The sequence below is a fragment of the Polyodon spathula genome, chromosome 18 (assembly GCF_017654505.1).
Source record: "Polyodon spathula isolate WHYD16114869_AA chromosome 18, ASM1765450v1, whole genome shotgun sequence".
In the NCBI taxonomy this organism is placed as follows: Eukaryota; Metazoa; Chordata; class Actinopteri; order Acipenseriformes; family Polyodontidae; genus Polyodon; species Polyodon spathula.
This window is the reverse complement of record NC_054551.1, coordinates 15,454,100-15,473,594: the sequence shown is the minus strand read 5'-3', so window position 1 is coordinate 15,473,594 and position 19,495 is coordinate 15,454,100. Positions and strand designations below refer to the sequence as shown.

General features: G+C 38.3%; 1 protein-coding gene across 1 annotated transcript in view; it reads left to right on the top strand.

Annotated features, from left to right (window-relative positions):
- patj (PATJ crumbs cell polarity complex component) overlaps nt 1-19,495 on the top strand; it is a 250,035-nt gene that overhangs the window by 188,587 nt on the left and 41,953 nt on the right. The window contains exons 15-20 of the mRNA XM_041278026.1: nt 769-864; nt 1,742-1,816; nt 2,672-2,740; nt 6,036-6,156; nt 7,829-7,938; nt 10,933-11,016. Coding sequence (XP_041133960.1) covers nt 769-864; nt 1,742-1,816; nt 2,672-2,740; nt 6,036-6,156; nt 7,829-7,938; nt 10,933-11,016 — 555 coding nt within the window. The remainder of the gene's footprint in view (nt 1-768; nt 865-1,741; nt 1,817-2,671; nt 2,741-6,035; nt 6,157-7,828; nt 7,939-10,932; nt 11,017-19,495) is intronic.

Here is a 19,495-nt window from a genome sequence, read left to right as displayed (position 1 = left end):
CCTTGCTGTTGTGTTGCATACGCCGGCTTGTTTCAGCCCGCATACTCAATGGTCTGGGAAAAAAAGACAAAATCAGTTACCCGCTTTGCCGTGGTGACCAGTTATTTTTTACCCACACAGCTTGCTGTGTTGTATGTGTGTGTATTAGATTCTTTACTGCCTTGCATTTAGAAATAAGTAAATAATAAGCATGATTCCTCCACGAGAACCCAGCTCTGGTGTGTCCTGCTGTTGAGTTGAATCCGCCAGCTTGTTTCAGCCTGCCTACTCGGCGTGCTGTTTAAAAAAAAAACAAACAAACAGAAAAAACAGTTGCACACGCTGCCATGGTGACTAATATTTTACCCTCATAATTACTGTTGTGTTTGTGTATATGTGTTTTTCTTTACTGCCTTGCAGTTTATAGCAGTCTAAACAGGTGGGCCTTGCAATTGCAACTTTTACAAAACTTGCAACAAAAGTACATGGAGGTGGGGATAGACACTTGTCAGCTGCTTAATGTCAGTTTATAGTTTCTGGATTCTCTAAATGTTTATTAATAGTAAGCTAAATGGACGCACTTACACGTTGAAAGGTGTCAGCCTTCACACACACTGACACTGCGTTCCCCTGAGCTGTTGTGTGGAGTTGCTGCACTGAGAAATGTATTCCACAGTTGATTTGTGAGCCAGTAATGCTGAAGAGTGCCCACGTTTCTAAATAATACGAAATATTAAGCATTGAATCTAAAAAAAACTACAACCTTGCATCCTTTCTTGTTTGTTTTAGTCTCCCAAGGCTCTTGTGCCTACCGAAATCCTGGTATCCCAAGCAACAGAGGAATTCTCAGAGAACAGGAACAGCCCCAGTGAAGCTTTCAGTCAGGTAAGAGTTTAGTGCTGGAGTTTAACTCCATTTAAAGAGTGTCCCATGGAAATTAGGAAATACGCATGGTTACAACATTCTATACACAAAAAACAGAGAGAACTACAATAAAACCTCACAGTTATGAACACCTTGGGAATGGAGGTTGTGTCTGTAACTCTGACAATCAGTTTTCAATGGTTTTAATACATATGCACACCTGCTGTCTGCATCCTGAGTTTGGCAAATAATACAAGGGTACAGCACAATAGTGCAATGCTGATATTGTCATTGTTCTAAAGTATTTACAATGGTTCTATGAAAATGAAAATAACTACATCTATGATTCTCTCAATCTAGTTCAATTGAGGGTATGGCACAACAAAAATGAACCCTTTTGTGGCAGTAATGGCTGTACTGTAAAAATACTTAATATGGCTTCTATACTGATGTTTGTTCATGATGGAGGCAGCACAGTTTAGACTGTTGGGTCTATTCAACTGATCTAAACAGTGAGATCTTTTTTTTTTTTATATATAAAAAAAAAAACTAAACTCACTTGCACTGTACGTTTTCTTAGTTGTCATTGACGAGTCTCTTTAGATAAATTGAACAGACCACGTTGTCTTCATATTGATACATAAACATATTTATGATCATGTCATACTGTTCTGGGTGTTGTCCAGTAAATCATTTAACCCTCTGGTTATGTCAATCATTCTATCCTGCTATCACCAGTATGCAGAGAGAAGGTCCTGTTTCTAGTCTATAAATCAGAATTGTTTTTTATGTGATGAACACGTCCTTCCTATTCTTGTAATTTGAAATAGGCTTTCTCCTTTAAAATGTCATTCAAAAAGGTGCTTTACGGAATTAACTCTTTAAATCCTGTTCTTAGGACCTGAACAGTGAAGAGGATTCAGGGAGTGGCATTCTGCTGAAAAACCTCAGTGATGGAGAGGCAACAGCGAAGGTGAGAATTGAATTAACTTCAAACACTTTGCTACAGCTCAACACCAGCCCCATCAGCACAGAGCTGCTAGTTTATACAGTTAACTTTGTCAAGTCAATGCAGTGGCAGTTTTGAAGAAGTTACTTGTATTCATTAAGTGTGAATATGAAAAACATAAAGTCAGAACATGTATTCATTGTGTTAATATCAAAAACATAAAGACAGAACATGTATTCATTCAGTGTTAATATCAAAAGCATAAAGACAGAACATGTATTCATTCAGTGTGAATATCAAAAGCATAAAGACAGAATATTCATGTATTCATTCAGTGTTAATATGGGACAAATAGTGTGGTGTGGTAGTTATGATTTAAAGTCTTCGGTTGTGGGTAATTTTGGGGTCCCATTGGGAAATAGACACATTAAGACATTGTTTTAGGCCCTGTGAGGGCTGTTGTGTTGTTTTCTATAAATCATATCCCCCCTTCTGTAGGTACAGTAGCAGCAGACATCCATGAAACAAATTGTTTTTCTTTTAAACAATTCAATTACCAATTCCAAGTCTGGTCTCTTTCTCTTTGACTCATATACAATCCTTATCAATCGCCATATCAATTAGCACTATTGCCTGCAAGTCCAACCCACTACCTCCACAGCTCTTACCTTCAGTGGTTTTATAATAGAGATAAGTGTGTAGAGTGGATAAAAAACAGCTCCTATATTGTCACTGCACTTTTGATTGTTCTTTGTGTTGCCCTGTTATTCACCATCCTTCGCAATAAAATGTGTCACCGTTCCAACAGAAATCAATAAAGACTTTACACTTCAGCTAATGTGTTATTTTCTCCCTCTAATTTCCTTTGCCTGCCTCCAGAAGGTCAAATCAGCAGACAAAAGCATGATAGCGGAGAGTGAGAGTGCTGTGATCCAACTCCCTGAGCAGGTAGGCTTGTCAGTCAGCGTGCAGCATTCATTACTCCCCTGTTGGGGTGATATAGAGACACCTGTCTATCTGTCTTAATGATAAACAACAATTCTTCCAATTGGAATTAAATCTTGGTTTTAATACATTGAAAGTACTGTAGTGTTAAGACTGTAGTGTGCACCTGTTTATAATTTTAAGAGAATATCTGCATGGTATGTACTAAATGAATGCTATATACAAGTTGTGCCATGTACTTGAAATATAATTCTATACAGTGTAATATGGATTGTTTTAAAGGGTGGTATACAAGAGATGTTCTGGTCATCACAGCACCAAAGGGACATTGTGGCCCTGGAGACAGTCCAACAAAGAGCAACCATACTAACCCAACGGCTGAGAGAACTGAATCTGTTTAGCCTGGAACAAAAAAGAATTAGAGGGGACATTATTGAAGTCTTTAAAATCTTAAAATGAGTTGGCATAGTTAATCCCAATGTTAGTGCAGTACAGAAATCAGGACCAGAGGACACAGTTAGAAATTAAGTGAAGGTAGACTTGGAGGGAACAGGGAAGGAGACGCTTCTTCACACAGAGAGTGCTGAGGATATGGAATCAGCTGTCTTGTCATGTTGTTAAGGCAAAATCACTTGGATCCTTTAAGACCCAACATGACAGATCAGTCATCTACTAGTAACCAGATGAATGACCTCCTCTCATCTGTGACATTTCTAATATGTATACAAAGGATAATGCACCTGTAAAGACAACGCAGTCATGCGCATTATATAGGGTGCCATTAATCATTTCAAAACGCTAAAGTAAAACTAAGCCAAAACATTTATTCACTTGACTATGTTTCTTATACTTATTACCTTATTACAAGGTATTTGTGTAATATAAACACTTAGGGTTTGTGTAATATAGAAATGGTTGGGGTTTGTGTAATAGAAATGATTACAGTTTGTGTCATAGTAATGGATAGGGTTTGTTTAATATAGAAAGGGTTAGGGTTTGTGTAATATATAAAAGCTTAGGGTTTGTCTAATATAAATCGTTAGGGTTTGTGTAATAGAAATGCTTAGTTTTTGTAATATAGAAAGGGTTAAGGTTTGTGTAATAGAAATGGATGGGTTTGTGTAAAATAGAAATGCTTAGGGTTTGTGTAATAGAAATGCTTAGGGTTTGTGTAATATAAGGGATTAGTGGTTGTGTCATAGAAATAGAGTGTGTCATATTCTAAGAATTACAATGTTAGAATCTGGTATGTAGGAAGAAATGTGTCTCTGTTTTTGTATATAAGTATGAATGTCACCCTTTCGTAAGGTGGATGTTGGCCAGGTTATTTCAAATGATGCTATCAGAGCTGTGGTGGGGATACGTTGTACACACATACTTGCTTTTTCTGGGGTTTATTTGGAAGTCATTGACAGAAGTTAAAATGATGCTGATGTTTTTTGATCGCTCAGCTTCCACATGGAGGAAAATGAGGTCAGGTTCATCGAAGAATAGGTATTTTCAGACACATCCTTCATTTCCAGAATGGGCATTTTCACACACATCCTTTATTTCCACAGCCATTCTTCATTTCCACAGCCATTCTTCATTTCTACACACATCCTTTATTTCCACAGCCATTCTTCATTTCCACACACTTCCTTCATTTCCACAGCCATTCTTATGCATGTGCACCTGCCCTGGAACCATTTTCTTATGTTTTATTATGAATCATCATCCACTTTGGTCCACTTGTGCAGGAATGACCCTCTACAAAATCCCATTCAGGGCATTTCTGAATCTGTTCTCTAATGATCAAATCGATGGGCGGCTGGTGAACTTTGAGAGGAGTGGGGCATCAGAAAACCAACTCTTATTTTATCCCCCAACCATAACATAATAATATTTCACCTCTCCCAAATACACATATAACATAGAAACATTGCATACTACTTACACTCAATGTACTGTATTTAACTGTTCTTCAGTTATCCTCCCATAATTGCTACTGTGCTTTACATTGCTGAATTGAAAGCCTGTCATATAAATGACTAGAGATACTAGGCTACTGATTTCTGTATATTCAAATGAATAGGCCTACAGAAGTAGTAGGATATGTGAATAACAAGCATTTGATATAAATATAGTATGAATAACCATATCGCCCTATGCTTTAGTATTACTTTTAGTGCAGAGGGAAAACAAATGTAGGCTACCAGATTTAATCAGACAATAGATGACGAATCTCCTCGATTTATTTTATTTTACTTTCTTTTCTGCAGGATCATACTGTAGTTATGACATTAAAACATATTTCACCTATTTTAAAAGTAGCTTGATTGTTTAGAATATCATACTGTAGTCATGACAGCTATACACTTTCATAACTGTCATGGGGGCTGGGTTCAGCTCCCCAGAGCTCATTGAAAACTTGCATTGCTTCTACCCGCTAAGAGCTGAAAAATCACTACTGCGCATGAGTTCCAGGGGCAAAAGGCTTCAGCGCCCCAGAACCAATTGGAAACTCAGGCTTCTGATCTGTTCCTCCCACCCCATTACTGTATGTGGCAAGGGTAAGAAATAATGCTTTGTAATGCCGGTAACAATTGTCATAATGTTAATAATAGTAGCTACCATTTAATTTAGTTCATTATTATTACTTATTAATTTAAACTGGTGGGGCGGTGCCCTTTGCGACCGTATGCACGAGCTGCCACTGATCAAATCTGAGTAAGTCTGATCAAAATCAGACTAAGGATAAATCTTTTCTATTTTAATAAGAGTGGATGTTGTAATGTGAATGTTGTAAACAAATAGCATCGAATGGACATGATTGAATCTTGAAACCTCTCTTTTAAAATAACCAATATCTGTGGTATCCTCTTGAGCTGTGTAGACCAAGAATGACTGGAATAAATAATCAGTTTGTTTTTTAAAGTGTTTGTAGCAAACCAAATAATGTCATGAATCTTACATGTCATGATCGATTCTCTTTACAGGTCTCGGTTTTGAAAGAAAACACATTATAGGCAATGCAAGACAACCTTAATGCAAGGCTTGCCTGAATCTAGTGCAGTACCAGATATCACAAATCTAAATTAAAATACGTGCTTGTAGTTTCTTTCCAAACTGCACATTTGAGACGGAAGCAGTGCATGGCAGTGTATGGAGGGGAACATCTATACAATTGTTTTACAAGAAATGTAACTCCTGAATTTGTATGTACATCCCACTGATGTTTCTTTTTCTTTAAGAAGCAGTGTATCTACTGAATGTATATGTACATCTCCCTGGCTTTTCTTTTTCTTTTTCTTTTTAGGCTGCCAGCCTTCCAAAACCATCAAAGAGCTCAGTTAAACTGACTCTGGACAGGAATACAACGCCCCCCGCTGTGTCACAGCCTTCCTGCACTACACCTGATCTGGAGTACTGTGGTCACAGTATGTACCTCTGTGCTCTTCACATAATTGCTTCCTTGTCACACATTCAGTTCTTTCCCTCTCAGCATCGCTGTGGGGAATCGTGGCACTAGACGTGACCGCTGTATGTTTTTAAGAGGGTGACACACTTTCACTAACCTCAAGGCTACTGCTTGATACACAGCTGTCACCCTTCTTTACTAATCAGGCTCCTGGTGCACTGTGACAGCCAGAAGGCCTAGTGGGTAGTGCGGGTTGATTGTAGAGTAAGTAGCTTTAAAAATGCATTGTGTATAGTTGTGTTCTTTACTCATTACCTTGTTATGATGTTTCCAAACCTTCTAAGTGCTTCTTACTGCAGTTACATGAATACTTTGTTTAATTCAGCTAGAATGTGCTAGTCCTGTTTTAGGTGCCTGCTGTGCTTTTTAAAGGACGCTTATAACACTGCAACACACCGGCACTGTTGACTCCCTTCACAACCAGCTCCAGGACAATTCTAACTAGACTTACTTTAAATAATACTCAAATAAAGAAAAACAATAATAATTGTGAAGTTACACATGTTTCACAATGGCAAGTTTATTAGAAGTCCTGCTCCATTTCGGCCAGTAGAAATTCACATTAATGCCATTACTGCTGTCTCAGCTGATAAACCAGGCAATCATATTTATTCTTTGTTACGCATTCAGATTTTGTGGCTTACAACGTCTAAACACTGTGACCTCTTAAAATGATGTCTGTCTGGCGTTTGGGTTGAGACAGTCACAAGGCTTATTCCTTGCTCATAAATGACTTGTTTCCCAAATTAATTCTACATTATCCATGCCTGATTGATCTTATATTGTTAAATTGTTTTTCTCTTTACGGGTTAACGTAGATGTTGTTTCTATGGGTGCCAATTAAACTGCTCTGTCGTAACTTGATAAATGTTATGACGAGGTAGCCCACATAGGCTGTCCCTTTCATACACCTCACTGTATTACGCTGTTTCCTTTTGTTTTTATGTCAGTGCACTAGATAGTGCTGGCTCTCACTACTATAAACACCCTTTGGCTACCCTACATTGCATTCGTCTAGCAGGCAACTAACTGAAGAGCAGTGCTGAGCACCCAAACTCAGGAAAAGCACCTGAACTCAAGGAAAGCACTTGAACTCGGGAAAGCACCTGAACTCAGGGAAAGCCCATGAACTCAGGAAAAGCACGTGAACTCAGGAAAAACACCTGAACTCGGGGAAAGCACCCAAACTCGGGGAAAGCACATGAACTCGGGAAAAGCACTTGTACTCGGGAAAAGAACATGAACTCAGGCTTATCAAAACACTGAACAAAACAGTATTTGATTAATTACAAAAAGAACAACTCAGAATGATTGCAAAGGCAAGGAGACAGAAGAAAGAGTTAACATTATACATTGACATTTGAAGCTACATTTCATAGAAGGAACTGTTTTCATCTTGCACCTTGTTTTTCCTGCATGAATTAATGGTTGATTAAATCATGGGAGAGTTCTTGAAGTATAGTTACTTTGAGCAATATGTCTTTGATATTTTTCTGTAATGAGGGATTAGGCCGAGGGAGCTAAAGGACCGTTTTGCTGCTTTCTCCTCAAACACAGCATCTACACAGAGAAGAACTCAAGTGTTTGTACTTGCTGTGTGTATGTTAATGTTGTGTCTTATTGTTTGGCAGTGGATCCAGCAACGTGCCCTATTGTCCCAGGGCAGGAGACTGTTATTGACATTTCCAAGGGCTGTTCTGGACTGGGTCTCAGTATTGTGGGTGGAAGAGACACACAGCTGGTAAGCATGTGGGTCAACAAAACCCTGCAGAAAAAGGCTCAAAACTAGGCTGGCTCCTTTTCAACAGTTATTTTTCAGGGGCTCACAAAATGCTGTGATGGGGCAGGGGGTTGGGCAGGTGGAAGGTGGAAGGCTAAGAAGGGGAATGTGGGAAGTTGGTGGGTGGGAGGTACTGGGGAAGGCTGACATGTTCACATCAATTGTAATTGTATTTGTCCTTAAATAATGGATGTTATGTTTACCGTGTTTGAAAGCTCAATAAACAGAAATGAGAAAAAAAAATACACCTCTCACCTTTCACAGGGATACATTTATTTTTGAGCCAACTCAGGCTCTTTATTGAAATATCAGGAGAAGGTTTGCAGGGGCTTTGTTACTTAATGCAATCACTGTCAATGTATACTGTGCTTCTGACCACTGCAAAATCAGCATGTGGAGTGCCATTTTGATCTTGCTACTATCTGGAATCGTGTGAGATTGGGACAGTGATGAAAATGTAGGTCAATAAGACATTTATGTTTTTTTTGTTAATTTTTTTTTTTGGTAATTGAGTAATGGCGAAAATAGAATGTCTTTAAAAGGTGAACATAAAACAAAGTATTCTGCAATTTAGTATGTACTGTTGTTCAGTCTTTAAATATTTACAAACATTTGTTGTAAAATAACTACAGAAAAATTATCAGTTTTGTATGTGACAACAATATTTTTTTCTGCTTCAATTTTTTTTTTATATTTCTCTGACGTATCATGAAATATCTGTTTTTAGACCATAATGTGCTGTGAAATAAACAATTACTGTGAAAAAAATACAGCCAAGATTATCATTTTAAACATGATATCTGCTATTATTTTTGGTTAAGGTAAGTTTTATTTCCTTGGACATTTTATCTCAGCAGTGTCTTCTGGGTCCTGTTATTGGCTGAAAGCATGTCAGTCATAGGGGAAGCAGATGATTGGTTGTTGACAGGAAAAAATCCAAGGGGTGGGGACAATTTCATTCTCCAGGGGAAATGACCCAGGAAGTGTAGTACCAGATATCATGTTTTAAAATGAAAATATAAGTTTGCTAAAATATTAGTTTCTTTCAAAACTGCACGTTGAGATTTGTATTATGAATAGATGTGCAAGGCAGAGTCAATTTATGGGACTATATTGTTAGCTACAAGTGCTTTAAATATATTAACGATAAGAAGGTGGAATATTGAAATCAGTTCTAAATTACTTGGGGACCATTTTTCTCTTTCTCTTTGACAACCACACATTCAGTTCTGTTGGGCTTTGTATCCTTATAAAACAACACTCTATATTTGAGTCAAGTGTTTAGAAACTAAATATTAGATTTCCTTTAATCTTCTGCTTTCAGAATAATGAAAGCAGTGCTGGAGATTCCAGCTGAGCTCAGGCCTATGGGATTTCAGATGAATAGTTCCATTGACGCAGTGCTGTGTGCTGTGTTTATATAGCTCTGTATGGAACTGTGATGCAAAAGGAGGACAGTGGAAATAAATAGGGACCAGATGGCACTCCGGGGGAGTTTATACTATAAAATAAGCGCTCTGTATAGAAGATATGTCTTAAAAAGAATGGTGGATTTATAGGAAAGGCTACCTTGACTAAAAGACTTTAAGATAAATTGTACATTGCTGTTGCTGTATCTGCCTAACGCAGGGTTACTGCTCATGGATTGCAATAATATACACTGTAGCAGATCAGGATATGAGTTAAAAAAAAAAAAAAAAAAAAAAAAAAATTATAGAGACCCTGTTATTGAGGTGATATAAAATGTCTTTTTATGAGATGATAATGATGTCAAATTAAGATTAGCAGTACTAATATAACAGGGACTCCAGCTCACTCATTGGTAGACACTGACCTCTCGTGGAGTATTGTACAGCTATACCAGAGACTCCAGCTCACTTGGTGGTAACACTGACCTCTCGTGGAGTATTGTACAGCTATACCAGGGACTCCAGCTCACTCGTTGTTATACACTGACCTCTCGTGGAGTATTGTACAGCTATAACAGGGACTCCAGCTCACTCGTTGTTATACACTGACCTCTCGTGGAGTATTGTACAGCTATACCAGGGACTCCAGCTCACTCAGTGTTATACACTGACCTATCGTGGAGTATTGTACAGCTATACCAGGGACTCCAGCTCACTCGGTGCTATACACTGACCTTTCATGGAGTATTGTACAGCTATAACAGGGACTCCAGCTCACTCGATGTTATAGACTGACCTCTCGTGGAGTATCGTACAGCTGTACCAGGGACTCCAGCTCCCTTGTGGTAGACACTGACCTCTCGTGGAGTATCGTACAGCTGTCGTACACCAGGGATTTTGTTTTCCTACAATCACTTTCATCATGTATTTTAAAAGGTACATACTGTTAGTGCTTTCATTTAACTAAATTGGTCCTCTGGAGTTTGAAATTTTGCAGAAGGTCCCGATATCCTGTAAATAAAAATCAGAGGACCTCTGAGAAAATGGTCAGGGATAAAAAGAAATTGACGGTTTGCACAGGATTACATTTCACAGGATTTACATGTCGGTAAAATGTCAAAATCCACCTGTTTATGTAGTGATTTTTAGTCCTGTGCAAATTGGGCTTGAGACACTGCTCTCCCATTGTTTTCTATAAAGGCCTTTTCACTTGCTTCAAAATAGGGCAAGAGAAAATTATTGAAAAAATGTCACTGTTTATTTGAGTTCTCCTTGCTGAGCTCATCCCTTTCTTCACCCCTTGGAGGTCCTCCATTCGAGTACTAACCAGGCCCAACCTTGCCTAGTTTCTGAGAGTGAGACTAACTTCAAACTTGTACACATGACTCTGTCTCTCTGAAATGACAGATATTCACCAATTCCAGATTGCAGTTTGGATACTATATTTACTTTGGGTTGCTGTTGGATGTTCAGCTCTTCAAGTGAGTTTGCTGGAGAGATGGTATTTGCTGTGTTTGAAGGTTAATCAGTGTCTCCCTCCTGTCAGGATGCCATTGTTATCCATGAGGTGTATGAGGAGGGGGCTGCGGCTCGTGACGGCAGACTCTGGGCAGGAGACCAGATCCTACAGGTAAGCAAAGCATTTTTTTTTATAGAGACTATTATTAAATATAAAAGAATGTTGTTGAATTTTGTTGCACTTTAGAACTTTGCTGTCTACACACAGGATAATACGATATACAATAAACATTGCAAATATACATTTATTTTTCAAAATTATTTTGCTAAAATTTTGAGGACAAAACAAGCAATGAATAGAACTAAGACAGTTGGTTCAGTTTATATATTTTTTTTTAACCGGGTGGTTAAACACTCTAGGCCTTGTCAAGGAAGTCAGACCACCCAACCCTCCACCTTGAGTCACTCAAAACCGGCCCTAAAGTTATAGCAAAAAAGTGTTCTAGCAAAATTGTTTTTAATATACCTTTTAAAAAGTCAATGATTCAGCTGAAAACAAAATAGGGGACTAGGGACCAGTCAAGTAAAAAAATACTATAATAAATAAAATAAAAATAATGTGTATTTCAACATAAAAGTAATTTTTAATGGTTAGATTTATTATTTAAAAGAAAGAGAGTTAATTTTTTACAAACACTGATCAATATCAAATTACTGATATGATCAAGTATTTACAACTGTTATTGTTATAAGATTATATAGGCAGCTATTTTGAAAGTGCAAGAGAGTTTCATCAACCTTATAGACCAGCCCGAGATATTTATCTATGTAGCTTTGTATGCAGTAAGAAAATAAAATGCTTTCATTTGGTCTTTTATAACATGAACAGGATCTCCATTTATCAAACAAAGTATGCTGTCAAATTCCAATGTCATCAGAATGGTTCCTGTACTGACTAGATATGCTGTTACTCAAATTCATGATATAGCACTAGCAATCGAAAATATAATCCTGGAAATGACCATCTTGGAAGGCGGTGAACTTGGTGCAAAGTGGAAATAACTTGATCATGTTGGTATGCATGCATACATTGGGTTACTTTTGTTAGCTGGAGTTTACATATCTATAGGAGAAGCAACTGCTAATTTGTTGAATACAGAAACTGGTAGGGTTATATTTCCAACCACACTGTCACTGGAAACATCCTCTGGTATCAGGGAAGTGTGGGATAAATGGGTAGAAATGTTGCTTTGTTTTGCAACCAGGATGAACATCTTGTGTTCTTCAGAGGACACTATCACCAGCTATGCATGAAATATGCAAGTGTACACAGGGAAACAACCTGGAGAAGCACATGAAAGAAATAAGGTAATGCGAGCAGTGTTGGAAATGACTCAAGGACTCTGAAGTCATAACTTCTTTACATCCTACAGACTTGGTGCTAAGCTTCTCAAAAGAAAGTTGACCCTGCTTGGAACAATGGGAGAAAACAAGCATGAGCTTCCAAATGAGATGTAAAAATGCAGAAATGAATTGTGAACTTTTTAAAATTTACTTTTACAGAAAGCCCAGTAATTGTTTCATCCTGTCCAAAAAAAGCAAGACTGTTATTGTGATGAGCATGATGCACAAGGATGCAACAGTTCGTAACACTGATGACAAGAAGCCAGAGATGATATTGGACTACAGTTCCACCAAAGGAGGAGTTGACAAGCTGGATAACATGACATCAACCTACACCTGTAAACACATGACTGCTTACTGCCCACAGAATCATATAGTGATTGTTGTCCTTTGGACTGATATCACTACAGTATGGAATGCTAGGAAGTTGTATCGATGCAGAATTGTCCTGGAGACATTGGGCAAGGCACTAGTGACACCCCTCATTCAAAGAAGATCTAGAATGCCTGGAGCTTCTGCAGCAATAATCTTATCCAGACTCTTCAATCAGGAATGTCTAGAGCACCTGCAGCAATGGCGCTTATCCACAATGTTCAGGCAGAAGGAGCCGGTGTATGTCTGTCTGTAGCAACTGCCATTGAACTTGAGAGTGCACATCATTCATCCAGGACAGAAATTATGTTTTGTTTTGTCACAAACAAATGTTCTGCAAAATGTACCATATTTATGCTGTTGCACTCTTCTTACGCTTCTTTTTCACTCTCCTGTCAGCTCATCCAATAACATGTCTATGGGGTTAAGGTCAGGTGACCGAGGAGGCCAGCGCACCGATTTCAAACCCTGCTGTTCTTTCTGATATAAATAATTGAGGTTTAGTCTGGCTGTGTGTTTAGGGTCATTATCATGACCCACTTCACCCACTAGTTCCATTCCTGATGGTATTGCATAATGTTGAAGAATGGAATGATGTTATTCCTTTACAAATGTACTCTCTGTTTTTACTACGAAACAACCTGAAACCTTCATGTTTTACTGTTGGCACAACACAACAATCTCCTGACAATCTCTCGCCTGGTTTTCCTCTTGGAGCTGAAATGTTCAATCATTGATTCATCTGTCCATAACACTCTTCTGCATTGCTCTTTTGACCAGTCTTTATGGTTTAGTGGCCATTCAGGGCGTTTTTGATGGTTCCCTTGTCTCAACAAAGGTTTTCGAGTTGCAACTCTCACCAGTATACCAGCTTCTCAAAGATGTCTCTTTACTGTTTCTTTTGATTTGGTGACTTTTGATGTGGAATTGAAATCAGCAGCAAGTTGAGTGCTGGTTAGGAAATGATAATGATTTATCCAACATAAATCACTAGTTATAGCAAAAACAGAGTTCAAAGTTGTGTCTGTCTTTTCAGAGTTCTGTTACAGCTTTCTAAGTACAATCTATGCAGAAAACATGCTTTTCAACTGTTCCAGTGCATTTGCCACAGACTGCCTTTTCACAGTGGGCGCAGACATCAAAAGTTATGTTTTTATTGCATTTAGCAACCTGGCATTGTCTTTTATTCCGTGTGCCAGTGTTCGCAGTGCTGGTTGAAGGTTGAGGGGCATTTGATTTGCCAGTCGGCTTTCATGTCTCTTATCAAATTGTTTCTGCCGTAGCTCCAGGGCTAACTGCAAAATGATGTCTCTCCGAGTGATTGTGTTGCCAGTGCACTCCTTGTACAAAACCAAAGCATTGATGGCTGCCAGGTCCAAAACATTATAAAAAAACAACCACAGACCACATGCGAGTACCACCTTTGAAAGAATACAGCAGTGTCATTTGATCCAGTATATCCACACCGTACTTCATTGCATTGTAAAATGCAGCAGTCTCTGGGTTTCATTTAGCATCAGGCCAGATTTGTGCAAGGAGCTTAGAATATTTCATCCTTTCACATGTGAAACGTATCCACTATTATATTTCCTTCTGAAATGGATAATATATGTTTGCATAAGCCACTGGTTCCTTTTAGGTAGGATTTCAGTAAGATTTACAAGTGTCCCAATAATTTTGCCTGCCCAGTGTATAGAAAGCATGGATACTGTGTCGGTCATGGGAGGGGATTGCCCCTACAGGACTATAGGACTCATTTTAAGTAGTGATTGGGCACAGTGTTTCTGGCTTTTGACTGTGATGTTGTTCATTAATGGGTGCAGGCAGGACTGGACAAGAGAGGATTTATTGTGGAGCCATACAAGGGTTACTGGTTGAGACTGGAATGGTGTGGCACGTGAAGATGCCAGACTGGATTAGCTCTGTTCTCAAGCTCTGCTGTGTGACCTGCTCTAGTGACAAGGTAGTGATGGTCTACAATAAAAGCACCCAGGTCTTGACTGGAGGGATTTCAGCATAAAGCCTTCACCTTGCATCCTGATTTCTGATTCTTATTTATTTGTTTATTTTTTCTGCATTTACCTGCATCTACACAAGACTACAACCTTGTTTTAAGGTCTCAAGAAGACCCAGTTTACTTCAGATTCAACTGGACCCAAGGGTGTTTGTTATGGAGGTGAAAAAGGAAGAGTTTGAGGTTTTCTGGGTCTAGGGCATTTGCCCTGCTGTTCTGGACAAGCAGCAGACAAGGCCTGTGTGTTTCCATCGACAGTCCAAAGCACCTTTGATCATTGTTCCACAGTCCAATTTCTGTGTTCTTGTGCATATTTTAGCCTTTTAGTCTTGTTCCCCTTTCTTAGCAGAGGTATTCTTACTGCAACACATCCTTTTAAGTCCTGATTTCAAGAGTGACCTTCGTACTGTTGATTTGATAGACAACAACATCTGTGCCTTCTGCCAGTTCTGTTGTCAATTCAACGCGTGTATTCTTTCTGTTGCTTAAGGATATTATCTTCAACTGTTGCTCATCATTGTTAGACAGCATTTTGGGTCTTCCAGTCCTGGGTTTGTCAATTACAGGTGATGTATTTTTGTACTTGTTGATTATGCTTCGGATACCACACCTTGAAATCAAGTGAAGCATGCTATTTCACTCAATGTTTTAACTTCTTTATGCAAGTCAAGGTTGTTATAATAGTATAAAATACTAGTGGAGGCTTTTAGTAAATTGTTGATGCTTATAAAGCATCAGGGTAGAAAGATGCAACACATCTAAGACTTTTGCACACACAGTGTGTGTGTGTGTATATATATTGCATATATATATATATATATATATATATATATATATATATATATATATATATATATATATATATATATATATATATATATATATATTATTGCAACAATTTGCAAAGTATACATTCTGTGGTATGTACTAAGAGAAAATATGTTAATGAAGAGAGCCGCAATATACTAATTTAAATATTTGTTGCATCACTTTAGTGCGCTCTGTAGCATTGCAAGAGAAATGTTTTTAAATAAATAATGAAAGGCAGTTTAATCCCATCAGATTTTCTAGTGAGGCCCCACCTTCACCCCTAAATAGAAATGTGTTTCTATCAAAAAGCTTTTTATAATCATTCAGTAGCCCCTGGCTAAACTGGATATGTTTGTCCGACAGTAGGTGTCAGGTTTAAAAAAAATACAATAAAATAGCACACATGTACATTTATAGTGCTCAGTGTATTTCAAAAGTATAAATTATTGTGCTGAAATAACAAAAAAGTGATACACATTACATCATGTAAAAATATGAGTCTGTACAGTAGTCTTTTACAGTATACGGTACAGTAGTAAAATCAAATGAACACCTAGCGCACCTCTTTTTACTTTAGCCTGTAGGCTACCGGTATGATAACAAAATAATCATGCTGCTGCAAATAAAAGATTAAATTGAAACTACATTATATTACCTTTTTAAAAATTAGTATTATTGTTAACATTGCCTACTTAGTAGCCTAGACAATTAACACAAAATGTTGTGGTGCCGCACTGACAAGTTATGACACTTGCTGAAGGACAGTCAATTTTTGTTAATACGAATTTCAAGGGACCAGCAACAAATTTAGCATTATACCACTAATTTGTGTTATCATGAGTAGCCTGTAAGCCAAATGTATACTGTCTGTTTTTATTTAAGTTAGTCTGCTATTTGCGACTGTCTTCATGGGAACTTGTCATTCCTTGAAGCCGATGAGTGTAAAACTATATATTCCCCACTAGCGTGACTAATCCCATAACACATGATTCAGTTCGGTACAGTAGGTACAGAATTGGTTCTTGTTATTGTTTAAGAAAGACGCTGCCATGGTGATCTCTGTGTAAGACAATGGCCATAGCTTGGCCTGCTATGCGGTGGTCAAGGAAGCTCTTCTGTGAAGGATCCTGGCTACAGCAGGTTAACTTGAAGAACAGTGCTGCGCTGGCTCAGTGTAAACTGGGGGAATGCAGCTGTTTCCTGTGTAGCTTTGCTCGGTCCTGAGAAACCCCAGCATGCCCATTAGAAGCAAAGTATATGAGGGACAGTGGGACAAGCACAGTGGGGGAGCATGTCTGTACCACAGAAAGATTTCAGGGCAGCTAGCTATGGAGCATCTTCATTCACAGTCAACAATGTGTTTGTTACCTTTCTATTGAGTTGTGTCTTACTATTTTGCTGTTAACATTAGAGTAATTCAAGTATTTCCCTACTAATTTGTGTTGCTTGCGGGTGGATATGTGTTGCCTGTTAATCCCACACAGACCCAGTGTTTGCCTTCTATCTTGGTAACCCGGAATCAGGTCCCTAGCTCCACCCTGCTCTATACAGACACATGTGCACATACTCAAAGCAGAGATCACATCTGCTCTATCACACGTTGTTTTCCTTGCATTCACTTAACATCGCATTTCATTTTGTCAGGCTCCCCTTACAGCACATGTATTTCCTCAAAAGGAAAATGGGTGTCACAATGCAGCTGTCCGGCACTCATAATTATCATGGGTATTCAATGACAGGCAAGTGAACATCATATCTCAGAGAGCATGTGGGGCATACTTCATATTTACTGAATGTGTTGGTGACCATGACATTGACCTCTGACCTAATATGGCTTGGATACCTTTCACATACCAACCATTTCCTCAGAGGAGCCATTGTCATCCAAGAAGACCCTGGGGATGCTTGTTTTAGTTCACAAAAAAAAAAAAAAAAATGACAAAGGGTAGTGTGTTACTATTTATACAGGAGAAATATATACACCGTTGTATACCATTTTCAGTTTTGTGGAAAAGAGATGCATATGCAGTACTCTCCACGTATAGGAACACCTCCCGAGAGAACATTTCGCCAAAGAGAACAGCCTTGCCGTGAAACAGATTTTTCCCATTGTAAATGCTTCAGCTAAAGGAACAGGAACTTCGCTTAAAAGAACACCTTCTTGGCACCGATAGTGATTCATTCACAATGGATACAGTACTGTTTTGTAACCTGATAACTCATCATCATCAAACTTAAATTAAAATTGTTTATTCGGTCTTTTCAAGAATGACTTGTTATCGAGTCTTGAAGCACACTGATTGGTTTATTCAGTCTTTCAAGAACCGCCATCATATCATTGACTCATTGTATTCTGATTTCCATGAGTGCTACAAAATGGCAGGTAAACAAATGGTGAAAACCGCCACAGTTTCTCTTACTACAAAAAGTTGCAAATTGCTCGAGCTCATGAAAAAAATCTGAATCAGAAACAAGTTATAGAACAAATTTTTTTCCTGTTCTGGTGAGTTGCTTCACCATTCTGTGAAATAATGTTGTTCGTGTCTTGAATATTGCTCCTATACTATGCATTCATAATGAATCTAGAGCTGCTGATGCATTTTTTAACATGTGTAGCAGTGCTATCTTAATTTAGTTTGACAGTTAGTTTATTAACATTAGTTTGTCTGTTCATTTATTATTTAGTTGTTAACATACACTTGTCTATTGCTTTTCTCATGCTTATTCAGTTCATTTCATATGTTGATGCATGTGCATCATGACAAGTAATACATATGTATTTATTTAGTGATTCAAAGTGTGTCTGGTGGTTAACTTCGTCTTAGAGAACACTTTGCCTAAGAAAACACTTTGCTTGCTTCACGGGGGGTGTTCTCTTAGCCAGAGACTACTGTAGTATAATGTGTCATGCATTCACAGACACCCTACACCAGTGTCATATATAAGCTTCCTCAGTGAATTCTCCTGTAAAGGTTTGCAGGCTGGTAAAAATGGTCACTGATAGACTAATAAATCAAGGGAAAGCAGATGGGATAGCTGGGGCTTTTTGTTTTGTTGTCTCATTGACTGATCTCAGCTGAATGTGCATTATTCAGTTTGAAGCTCAGTGAGATATCTGTGTGTTCAATACTGGAGCTATTTGTTCAGCACCGTCAGCTCCGTCATTGTTGTCTTGTTGTTTGGAGAAATGCAAATAGGATTTGCAAGGATTACTTATTGGGACATATACAAGTGTGGGAATACAATGGAGGCCCTGTGACACTAGATGTAGGAGTGGCTGCAAAGAAGAATCACTTTTAATGCTGTCTTTTAATATAATTTCATTTTTACAATAAGAACAATTGACTTCATCAGTTCACCAATAACCTGGAAAAAAGGCATTAAAACACTGCTGCTGTGGAACTTATGTAGTATTAGGGATTTCTTTGATTACCATTAATTTATTTTCAATATACAGTACATTTGTTGTTGTTATTATTATTATTATAAATTAGTCATTGAGCAGATGCTTTTATCCAAAGCAACTTAGAGACTATTGGGTGAGCTATGCACCAACAACTGCTGCTGTCAGTCACTTACAATAGGACCTCAATTTTCATCCAAAGGACAGTGCATGTTGTCGTCAAGTGTAAGTGATGCAGTGAATGAAAGTAATGTCCACGCAGTATATATCCCAAAAACATGTATATTAATAATATACCTGTGTATATTGATAATAAATAACAAAAAGAATCCACCCCTTTACCAGCAATGGTATTGGGGGGTACACAGCAGGCTTACAGACCGTAAAATAATAATTCTAAAACAATAGTCCGATGGTCAGTCCCACGTCCTCCGTGCACGAAATAGTGTGTGCTCTGTGCCGGGGACCGTGGTGAAAGACATGGTGCTATGCAGTGACGTGCTCTGGGGTGCTTGCTGTCTTGGTAGCGACAGCTCTGGGGCGATCAATTCTCCTGTGCAACACAGAATAAAACACACGTAACAAAAACAACAAACTACAGGCTCCGGCCGTCAGGTTACGTTTGTTCAGCGCAAAGTGGCGTACTGA